Below are 12,399 nucleotides of genomic sequence, written 5' to 3'. Positions count from 1 at the left end.
TTTTATTTTATTAATTTTACTCCTTTTTTTTAGGAAATTGCGTTTTCTACCGCTATATGACAATAACTGTCAGGAGGATAACTTTTCAGGAGAAAAATATTCTTTAGGTTATGCAGCCCTGCATATATCCTCACTCGCCGCTCTCGGTTTTTAGGGGAACGTAGTAAGAGACAGATAGCATTCGCAAACGGAGCGATCGAAATGAAGTAGCGCACAATAGGTATGCAACATTACTATGGGCAGGTGCTGCGGTTACGATCTTAACTGACCAAAGCTACTAGGAAAACTACCATATTCTACGCTTACTTACGACACTCTATGGTAGTTTCACATCTCTACTAAGGACGCAACGATGAATGAAGTACAATAGCGATGCATCCCACCAAATAGTGTCTTTCCAGTAGTTACAGACATAGCCAAAAACTAATGGAACAAGACATGGGAGACTGAAGATCTGCATTAGGGCATCAGGTACAAAGAAGTCCATTCTCATCTACTGAAGGCCCAGTGGTATGTTAAATAGCGAGCATCTAGCATAGGTAATGAGACACAGTTTGGGAGGATCACTGCCAGATTGAAGCTCGACCACAGCTGGTACTGACATCACCTTTCTAGACTACTCCTCGTACCATCATCATATTGCAACTCTGCGGAGCTGCAGGAAATTACATTTCCTTCAGCTGCCCTCGATACAGAACGGAATCCGGATGGTAGGTAATGGATACATCAGGCGCTTACTTCTCATACGCTAATACTATTTCTTCCTAACAATTTAGGCTTTTATAAATTAGTAATAGGCATTTCAGTTGCAGAGGAATGAATTGACATCTCCAAAAGCGGCAATCACAGAAATCGAAAAGAAAAGCATGGGTACAAAGAAGGTAACTGCGAAGAAACTATGGGTAACAGGTGAAAAATTTCAGTTAATTGATGAGAGAAGGAAGCAAAAAAATGTTCAGGAAAATTCAGGAATACAGAAATAAAAGTCGCTTAGGAATAAAATAAATAGAAAGTGCAAGGAAGCTAAGACGAAATGGCTGCATGAAAAATGGGAATAAATCGAAAAACAAATGATTATCGGAAGGACTGACTAATCATACAGAAAAGTCGAAATAACCTTCAGTGTACGTGAAAGCAAGGGTGGTAACTTTAAGAGTACAATGCGAATTCAAATGTAAACTGCTGAGGAGAGAGCGGATAGGTGAAAAGAGTACGCTGAAGGCCTGTATGAGGGGGAAAACTTGTTTGATGACGTGACGGAAGAAGATATAATAGGCTATCCAGTAATAGAATCATAATTTAAAAGATCTTATGAAGACTTAAGGTAGAATAAGACAGAAGGGTAGACAAGATTCCATCAGAATTTCTAAAATCATTGCTGGGAGTGGCAACAATTATCGACATAGGTGTGTGGAATGTATGAATCTGGCGGTATACCATTTGACTTACGGAAAAACATCTTTCACACAATTTCAATGGTTTCAAGGGCCGACAAGTGCGAGAAATATCGCACAATCAGCTTAGCAGCTCACGCATCCAAGTTGCTGGCAAGAATGATGTACAGAAGCATGGAAAAGAAAACTGAAGATGTGTTAGATAACGGTCGGTTTGGCTTTGGGAAAGGTAACGGCAGCAGAGAGGCAATTCTGAGTGTGGGGCTGATAACGGAAGAATGTCTAAATAAAAATCAAGACACGTTCATAGGATTTGTCGACCTTGAAAAAGAGGAATCAAATCGCGCAAGATGTTCGAAATTCTGCGAAAAACTGGAGTAAACAATAGGGGGAGACGGTAATATATAATAACTACGTGAGCCAAGAGTGAACAATGAGAGCGGAAGACCAAACACGAAGTGCTCGGATTAAAAAGGCTGTATACTATTTTTACAGTAAAGGAGTAATGACGGAAATAAAAGAATGTTCAAGAGTGTTATTAAACTACAGGGTGAAAGAATATCAGTGGTAAGATTCCCTTACGACAATTGTCAGTGGAAATGAAGAAGACTTACAGGATCTGCTGAATGGAATTAACAGTCTAATGAGCGCAGAATATGGATTGAGGTTAAATCGAAGGAAGACGAAAGTAATGAGAAGTAGCAGAAATGAGAACAGCGAGAAATTTACAATCAGGATTGGTGATCACGAAGTAGATCAAATTAACGAAATCTGCTACCTGGGCATCAAAATAACCCATGACGGACGGAGCATGGAGGACATAAAAAAGGAAACTAGCATTGGTAAAGAGGGCATTCTTCCCCAATAGAAGTCTACGGACGTCAAACACAGGCATTAATCTGAGGAAGAGATTTCTGAGAATGTGCGTTTGGAGCACAGCATTGCATGCTAGTGAAACATGGACTGTGGGAAAACCGGAACAGAAGAGAATCGAAGCATTTGAGGTGTGAACCTACAGAAAAATGTTGAAAATTAGGTGGACTGATAAGGAATGAGGAGGTCCTCTGGAGAATCGGTGGGGAAAGGAATGTGTGGAAAACAGTGACAAGAGGAAGGGACAGGATCGTAGAACAAAAAAAAAAAAAAAAAAAAAAAAGTTCAAATGCCTCTGAGCACTATGGAACTTAACAGCTGTGGTCATCAGTCCCCTAGAACTTAGAACTACTTAAACCTAACTAACCTAAGGACATCGCACACATCCATGCCCGAGGCAGGATTCGAACCTGCGACCGTAGCAGTCGCGCAGTTCCGAACTGAGCGCCTAGAACCGCTCGGCCACCACGGCCGGCGATAAAATTTGTTAAGACATCAGGGAGTAACTTCCGTGGTATTAGTGGGTAGAAACTGTAGAGGAAAACAGAGATTGGAATACATCCAGCAAGTAATTGAGGGCGTAGGTTGCAAGTGCTTCACTGAGGTGAAAAAGTTGGCACAGGAGAGAAATTCCTGGTGGGCCGCATCAAACCAGTTAGAAGACTGATGACTCAAAAAATAAAGAAGTACCGATGGATCTGGTTTTAAAAGTGTAAATTAAACTGTAGCTGTTAAGTGTGGGCACGAGTCGTGTATAAGCATGTGGTGTGCTGGTGTTTTTGTGTGTTTGAAATCTGACTTATCGTAAGGGGCCGAAGTATTTCTGCCTGTATTATTATGCTTGAACTGTCCATGACATTGTATTTTCGGTTTCTATACCATTCACCAAGGACCTGCAGCTTTTTATCTTTTAAGACACTGTGTGTTTGGACTATCTGTTTGCATGCAACCGAAGTCCAATAAATAAGTAAAAAGAAACTTAACCAGATCACATCGTCTTAATTTCCTACCTCTTTACAAACTCTTTACTGGTAATGTACACCTCATAACCAATAAATTATGTCAGAGCTCACTTTTATCATTGGAAAAGTCTTACTGTTTCAAATCTTGTTCTGGGATCTCTATCTTAACATTATATAAACAGTCTAAAACCTTCCACGTTTCCTGGCCTCTTCCACGTATATAGCCATCTTTCATGATTCTTTAACCAAGTGACAGCGATGATTACATTACCCTCTGTTCAAAGCTCCTTCCTGTGCTGCCACGAGGGATAGCCGCGCGGTCTAGGCGTCTTGCCACAATTCGCGCGGTTCCCCCCTGTCAGAGGTTCGACTCCTCCCGTGGGCTTGGGTGTGTGTGTTGTCCTTATCGTAAATTAGATTAAGTAGTGTGTAAACCTTAGGGACCGATGACCTGAACAGTTTGGTCCCATAGGAACCTATCACCACCAGCTTCCTGCGCTTCCTGTTCCATTTCTTTGCCATCTATCCACTACTATTTCTCCAGTCTACTATTTTTCCTTCTCTTCCTCTTGCTACTATTAAATTCTAGTCCCAATTAAATTTTATTCTCCCTTAATAATATGAGGGCAACGGCCTTGCCGCAGTGGATACACAAGTTCCCGTCAGATCACCGAAGTTAAGCGCTGTCGGGCGTGGCCGACACTTGAATGGGTGACCATCCGCGCCACCATGCGCTGTTGCCATTTTTTGGGGTGCATTCAGCCTCATGATGCCAATTGAGGAGCTACTCGACCGAATAGTAGCGGCCGTGGTCTAAGAAAATCATCGTAATGGCCGGGAGAGTGGTGTGCTGACCACAGGCCCCTCCTATCCGCATCCTCATCTGAGGATGACGCGGCGGTCGGATGGTCCCGATGGGCCACTTGTAGCCTGATGACGGAGTGCTTTAATAATATGAGTAATTTCTTTTATGACATCACACATTCTTTCAATCTTTTCTATGGGACTAACACTGGATGAGTTAGTGGGTCAGTCGAATTGCAATAGTGTTCCTGAGTGTTCCACAAATTGGAAGCATAAGCGCGAAACCTACTTAACACGGTTGTCGTCATACCGGAAGATGGAGAGCCCCGAGCATTCTCATAATGAAGACGCAGAAGAAAGGGCAGCACTTGGTCATCGAAAAAGTTGCAATAAACATTCTGATTATTGAATTTCATGGTAAGCTGAATGAGTAAACTCAAGCCATGGTCAGCAAAAACACTCCCAAAAAACTGGCTGGCTTGAACTACATTTTCTACACACTCTGGTAAAATGTCTCATCAGTCTGTCGGTGCACTCGACGCCCCACAACATTTGAAAAGGAGCAAAGTCGCTACTTGTTAAAAAAAAAAAATTAAATTAAACCCAACCAACCTAAGGACATCACACACATCCATACCTGAGGCAGGATTCGAACCTGCGACCGTAGCGGTCACGCGGTTCCAGATTGAAGTGCCTAGGACCGCTCGGCCACACTGGCCGGCCGCCACTTCTTAGCCCACATTACATGCCTCCACTCAGCTGATTTTGAGTTTCTCCATTGTTGAGTACTGGAGTTTTTCGAGGTATTTCAGTCCAGATGTGGACTGCATGCAGTTTCCTTCACCATGTCCACCTGTAAACTTAAGTACCTGAGTTTCCTTCAATTTTGAGGGCATAAAAGATTACCAGCCAGTTTACATTATCTAAAGCTTTCTGCATGTCAATGAAAGTGGATAGCATTTCTTCACTTATATGTAATGTCTTCTCGGTGATTACTCAAGGACATAGAATAAATGTTTTTCCTCTGTTTCTCCTGTACCCAGTATGAATAGTGGTGTGACACTTTAAATTCGATAACTACGTTTGTTTCAAAGAGTCAGAAATAAGGAGAGAAACAATAAGGAAAATTTGTAACTAATGAGGACTCGCCCCTTTCTTCTTTGCACATTAGACTGCAATTTGTGTTAAACCAGTAATAAGTAATCTTTTTATGTAGGATTCGATCTACTTGCTAATGAAATGTAAATACTCTGAAACTGTAACCCAGTATTGGACAGTCCACTTCGAAACAAGAACAAACTGAAAAACTTTATTTACTGTGTGGTCTTGAGAACGTCCAAACACGATAGCGCTACTGTGCCACATCTCCAAGTCGACTGACCTTACTGCTGTGATTCCATACAGTCAACTGACACATGTGCACCACTGTACTGTCATCACCGCTTTGTGCCAGTTCTGACAAAAGTAATGAGACCGACAACACTGCGAGCGATATGGGAACGCTGTGTTGTTCTACTTGTGTAGACTGGTGTGTTCGCTCCTTCCAGATGCTCACTCGGAATTTCAACTCTATGCAGCCATCACGTGATTTTTCAGAGCACCATCAGTCAAGTTGTGTTATTGTTGTATGTACGAAAATGGAACAGCAGAATTTAGAGCAACATTATGCAATCAAATTTTCTGTTAAACTTGGGAAATTCGCGAGTGCGACCTTTGAAAAGTTGAATAAGGCTTATGGGAACATTCTTCATCAAGACCAAAAGTTTTTCGCTGTCACAAATAATTTTTGGAAGGCAGAGAATACGTTGAAGATGAAACTCGTTTAGGGAGACCTTCAACTTCAAAAACAGACGAACATGTGCGTGCTCTTGTGAGATTGGACAAACATTTATCGATAAGGATTACAGGACAGCCGGCTGCTGCGACCGAGCGGTTCTAGGTGCTTCAGTCCGGAACTGCACTGCTGCTATGGTCGCAGGTTCGAATCCTGCCTTGGGCATTGATGTGTGTGATGTCCTTAGGTTAGTTAGGTTTAAGTAGTTCTAAGTCTAGGGGCTGATGACCTCAGATGTTAAGTCCCATAGTGCTTAGAGCCATTTGATTATAGGCGACCTGTTAAGCTTAAATACCTTCACTGTAAATCAGATTTTGACTGAAGATTTGCAGATGCAAAAGGTTTGTGCCAAAATGGTGCCAAAGAACCTAAGAATTGAGCAGAACCACAATTGAAGAAAAGTGTGTGACTATCTTCTTGAGAGGATTGCCAATGGCCACGAATGGTTCAGTTGTGTGTTCCCAGGTGATGTATCCTGGATCACTGAGTATCATCCTGAGACAAAGTGGTAAAGTGAGGAGTAGTGGCATTTTGAGACATCTCCTCGACAGCAAAAAGCTTGAATGAGCTAAAAAAAGACCAAAACAATGTTGATTTTGTCTGGTGCGCTGAAGTATCCCTTTCGTCTATGTCTGTATGACTGATTTTCCGAGACGTTGAGTTCATACTGGTACAGTCCAACATCTTTCAAGAAAAGGAAGTTCCCTTCAGTTTTATGTAAAAAGTTTCTGTCGCCATCTGCCAACAGGTTTCCTGAGCTTGGAGGATGAGGTGATACCAGGCAACGCAGGCCTCAAGGACCAGCAGATGGCGCTGCAGTGGGTGCAGCGCAACATTGCGGCCTTTGGTGGTGACCCCGCCAGGGTCACCATTGGAGGCCAGAGCGCCGGCGGTTGCTCCGCCTCGCACCACTTCACCTCTCCGCAGTCTGCAGGTATGCCAGCTCCCGTTGCCTCACAAACTTTGACAGCGCACTGCTTTTAGTTAATCACTGTCTATGTTGATTAGGATGCTCAGCAAGCTCTGCGAGTCAAACTTCAGATTCTTGGGTGCTTACCGTTACACTAGCCATTTCCTTGTCCAGTGAAATGGTTTCCAGCTTATCTGTTTACAGAGGGTGTATTTCTTCAAGGTGGCTAGTTGTGCGAAAATGAAGATAGAAACTTTGATTAAATCAGAACTTACCAATAGGAATATTGGCATGCATTACTGGCATAAGGTTGCCTGGGAGTGGAAGGACTGGGAAAAATAAGGACTGAACATTATTGATATTAAGATTTTTATTAGTGCTCCTCAGAATAAATAATTTTATCAATTAGGTCAACAGGACCTTGACATACTAAGACAAACACAATAATTACATAAAAATTTAAGAGCAACTGCTGATAATCAACCAACAATGTTAGCAAATGTTTCAGTGAGACCAAATAACAAAACGGTTGTAATGTTAAATGAAATAATTGCTCTCAACTCTCCAAAAGCCATTCATGGGAATATGATGTATGAAAGTTTAAATTTACAACAAATGTTATTCTCTTCCTAAAGGTATGCCATTTGTGTGTGTCACTAGTTACTATTGTTGAAATATTTACAGAAAAAAATCAATGAGAGAAGCAAGATAATATTTCATCAAATGAAGTTACATAACAACCTCTTTAAAGGTTCTAAGCATACAATCTTCAAAACAAGTAGGCCAATAAGATCTTTAGAACGCATTTGACCAAAATAGAACAAATAATTCAAATTTTCCTAAAAAGGATTGCATTGAAAGGAAACCAAAATAATTAAAAGTGCTTGATATGAAGCCACCATGCTTCGCACAATGTGGTGTGGATGAATGGATCAGAAATTACTTAGGGCAGGCCCGATACGCTGCTCACCACACTCCTTTCCTAAGCGACCAGTGAGAACAAACCTCAGGCAAAAGCGTACAATGATAGGTTGATGAACAGAGAACTAATATTTAAGCAAAACGAGTAAAAAACGTCAGTTACTAGATTACACGCTGGCAGCGTAGACAAAACAGCTGTGAAAAGTTACTTAAAGATAATAGGGCGATTGGACAAGGCTGCTACGCCCACTTACACCTGATAGTAAAGAAGTTGAGCGGCCAACCGAGATTCAGCTTCAAATCACGCCACGAGGTGGAAACGGTAAATACTTAACAGGCGCGGGACAGAAAACATAGGTGGATGGAAGACGCGAACAATTGGCTGGTGAACCTCAACTACCTAAACACAAGCTTGGCTTGGAAGTTGGAAGTACGATGTAACCCACCAAAACACATGCAACAAGATTTGCCCCTATATATATATATATATATATATATATATATATATATATATATATATATATATATATATATATATATATAGAGGGTGGTCCATTGATAGTGACTGGGCCAAATATCTCACGAAATACGCATCAAACGAGAAAACTACAAAGAACGATATATATATATATATATATATATATATATATATAGAGGGTGGTCCATTGATAGTGACTGGGCCAAATATCTCACGAAATACGCATCAAACGAGAAAACTACAAAGAACGAAACTCGTCTGGCTTAAAGGGGGAAACCAGATGGCGCTATGGTTAGCCCGCTAGATGGCGCTGCCATAGGTCAAACGAATATCAACTGCGTTTTTTAAAATAGGAACCCGCATTTTTTTATTACATATTCGTGTAGTACGTAAAGATATATGAATGTTTTAGTTGGAGCACTTTTTGCGCTTTGTGATTTTTAATTTTAAAAACCTACCTGTTACCAACTGTTCGTCACAAAGCGAAAAAAGTGGTCCAACTAAAACATTCATATTTCTTTGCGTACTACAGGAATATGTAATAAAAATGGGGGTTACTATTTTTAAAAAAACGCAGTTGATATTCGTTTGACCTATGGCAGCGCCACCTAGCGGGCCAACCATAGCGCCATCTGGTTTCCCCCTTCAAGCTAGACAAGTTTCATTCTTTGTAGTTTTTCGTTTGACGCTTATTTCGAGAGATATTTGGCCCGGTAACGATCAATGGACCACCCTGTATATTGGAAGCCCTTACTAATAACACATTGAACAGAAAAGAAATTTACAAAACCCCAAAATTGTAAAACACAATCAAATCACAGCTCTATGACAAGTACCAAACAGGAGCTATTATGTTCTGATACGAGTGACACGCTCCTCAAATATCCTGACCAGACGCAGGAACAGGGAACAACTCGAGGCTGAACTGAGTTCGATATAGAAGAAGCAGGGCACCAAAATGTGCAGGAAGCGAAAAGCCACAATTATCACATCTCTCACTGGGGCGGAAGATCAGTCTTTACGAATGCCTTGTGGTCTCGACACCGAAGAAACGAACTAAATGCAGCTCACCGAGCATGCAAAGCCGCTGTGCGACGACGAACAGTGGAGAAACTTGAAGCCTCCACGAGACTTGTGGATGACGACGACCCACCGCTCGCCTCCAGATCCGGTCGGCCAAAGGAATAATGTGTCCACTACCGTTTCCGGTGCACGTCTCTCGTGTCCGGAAGATGCTCGGCCAGGTCAACTTGCAAGTCACACGGGCTGTAGAACAAACAGATGGGCCGTTGTCTTACATACTTGCGCTGTCCGTGTTGGTTCACTGACTGCCTCTCCTAGGAAACGGCCTCCATGACATTTGCGGCAAACGTGCCACGTCCATCTTCACGCCGAAGATTCTGTTCGAGGAGACGAGGCGCGAGTTGTCGATTGTGCAACGGTTAAAATACAAAGATGCATGCTTATATAACGTTGAGGTAGTTTTTAGATTACGTTTAGTATCAGAGTGAAACGGTGAGGATGCGGGGATCTGGGAGTGGTAAGCTGCCAAGCCTACACTCAGCAAAATGAAGTTTCACAATTTATTTCACACTAATAATTTCATACAAGGCACACACTGGTAACCTGAGCACACTCGGTTGTAAACACTCACAAGGTAAATGCTGCGTTGTTTAAAATAATTAACAACTAAATCAGACGCCCTAAATATCAGAATATTTTTTTCTTAAAAGGATCTCTGTGCCTCAGAGTTCAATTAATTCAGAACTAGTAGCTGACAAAATTCCGATTAGAAGTGTTATATTGCAGTCAACAACTTAATTACAGCACCAGAACAGCAAACCAATATCTGACGAAAGAAGTTAGCAGACTCACCCCTGAAAAACTTCGTCCAGAAGTTGATGTAAGAATTATTTACATTCACCACAGGTCTAAACAGACCTTTCGCACATTTAGACAGGTGTAAAGAAACGATTAGGTTTTAGAAAAAACACAATTACCAGGCATGCCATAACATCTTAAAACAGTTACTTGTAATTTAAGCGAAGGTACCTGAGTTGCACCTTATCCACAAATCAATAGCATAAATCAGTTCATTATATCAGTGTTCCTGTAACTCGATAGATCACAGGGCCCCTTTATCCCAGTCGCGCACATTTAAACAGGGTATCAGGTGGTACTTAAGGAACCGTAACTGGGGAATTGTCTCTCAGATGATGCCATTAAATAAATTCAACCCCTGAGATAATCCATGTCGAGAAAAGATACCATAATAAAAAAGGAACTTCACCTCAGTCAACGGCCACTTCAACCAGTTCAAAAGAAAGAGAAGTTTGCGGTAAGATCTCACCCATGGCTGCAATATCTACAGATTAAATTAAATTGCAGAAATGCACAAGTTACTGTTGACGTTCTCTTTATAAAAGGAACACAATTTAAAATATTGAACCACAATACTTCGCACCTGATTTCTAAACATCGAAGACAGAATCACTTTTCGTCTACAAGTAAATGTTGGGACTATCAAGATTTACGCTCGCGAGTAATACAGGGTGACAATTATAGAACTATATGAAATCAAAAAGTTATAGATTCTTAACGGTTTAGGTTAGGACGTTCAAACTGCACGGTTGGCCGCGGGACGTGATGGGAATTAGTATGGACATTATGGGTTGGTTTAGCGACGAAGTCCACTTTCATTTGGATGGGTTCGTCAATGAGCAAAATTGGCGCATTTGGAGGACTGAGAATCCGCATTTCGCGATCGAGAAGTCTCTTCACCTTCAAAGGGTGACTGTGTGATGTGCAATATCCAGTCACGGAATAATCGGTGCAATATTCCTTGACTCTCGAACAGTGAGTGAAGGTTTTGGAAGATGATTTCATTCTCGTTATCCAAAGTGACCGTTGCAATGGTTTATGCAAGACGGAGCACGACCCCTCGAAGCAGGTGAGGGTTTGATGTCTGGAGAAGTACTTTGGCGACCGCACTCTGGCTCACCCCAGAGCCAGAACGCGGTCTAGCATGGGCCTCGATTGGCCACCTAATTCTCCGGATCTGAATACATGCGACTCACTTTTGTGGGGCTATATTAAAGACAAGGTGTGCAGCAACAACCCAAAAGCCACTTCTGAGCCCGAAACAGCCATTCAGGAGGTCATCGACAGCATCTATGTTCCGACACTTCATCTGGTCATGCAGAATTTCGCTATTCTCCTGCGCCACATAATCGCCAGTGATGACAGGCATATCGAACATGATATAACCTAAATCGGAATATCTGTAGTGACATTTACGTGTTGAAGAAAGTGTGTTCACGCAGTAGTTTGTAACTAATTTACGTTTTTTCCCCCCTGTATCTTGAGTCGCTTTGGCGCAAGTAACAATGGAAGGCCACGACGTTCGGATCACATATTTACTTCAAACTTTGTACACCTTTAATAGTCCATTAGGACAACACAATGTGCAAGTAGTAAGACATACTAGTTAGGCCATTTCGAGAAAATCACAAGAGAAGTTGACAACAGACTGGCGGCGGTTATGTCCTTAGCGTCCAAACTCAGTAATGGGTGGATCGCTGGATTGAGTCCCGCTCATCTAATAATTTATATTATTTTCAACACTATTCGTATTATTTCGTACATATTAGATTTGGAAGGTAGTGTGATGAAAACTCATGTATATTTGCACGAACTGTTATTGAAATTCCAGTGTTATTCCTTGTTTACTAATTTTTATAGTTACTAGAAATATGATACGACTTGTGTTTCTACAGGCAAGCTGATACCGTTATCCAGCGCCTTCAGTCTTGTACATATTTGATCCACAACGAACGAGAAACTGCCTCTTTTGAATAAATGATTATGAATCGAAACCTTTAGCTGCCGACCGCGGTTGCTGATGTACCTCAATGGGTATAGCCACCGAGGACACCGATGGATAGCGCGACTTCAGGGACTTATCCCTCGCACGCTTCTCGTGAGACCCACATTCCCAAATGTCCGCAATCTACATTCGTAATGTTCGTAATAGATATTTGCCCATCCACTCATTACTCGCGCCAGCTAAGGTGACGATTCCCGTAAGTGTTCGGGAAACCTGTGCTCATTCACACAGACGAAGGTCAATGGCCGGGTAGCCTTTAACTGTATATGAAGAAAGTAACTGTTGCCTAAAGAACAGATACCATGATGACCTTGCAGATTCTCTAGAATAAATGATT

The 12,399-nt window shown here is 41.8% G+C and overlaps 1 protein-coding gene across 1 annotated transcript in view; it reads left to right on the top strand.

The window, feature by feature from the left end:
• LOC124805187 (acetylcholinesterase-like) overlaps positions 1–12,399 on the top strand; it is a 116,318-nt gene that overhangs the window by 39,743 nt on the left and 64,176 nt on the right. The window contains exon 4 of the mRNA XM_047265680.1: positions 6,616–6,801. Coding sequence (XP_047121636.1) covers positions 6,616–6,801 — 186 coding nt within the window. The remainder of the gene's footprint in view (positions 1–6,615; positions 6,802–12,399) is intronic.

This window comes from Schistocerca piceifrons, chromosome 7 (genome assembly GCF_021461385.2).
Source record: "Schistocerca piceifrons isolate TAMUIC-IGC-003096 chromosome 7, iqSchPice1.1, whole genome shotgun sequence".
NCBI lineage: Eukaryota > Metazoa > Arthropoda > Insecta > Orthoptera > Acrididae > Schistocerca > Schistocerca piceifrons.
Note: the sequence above shows the minus strand (reverse complement) of the source record. Positions and strands in the feature narration are given on the sequence as shown.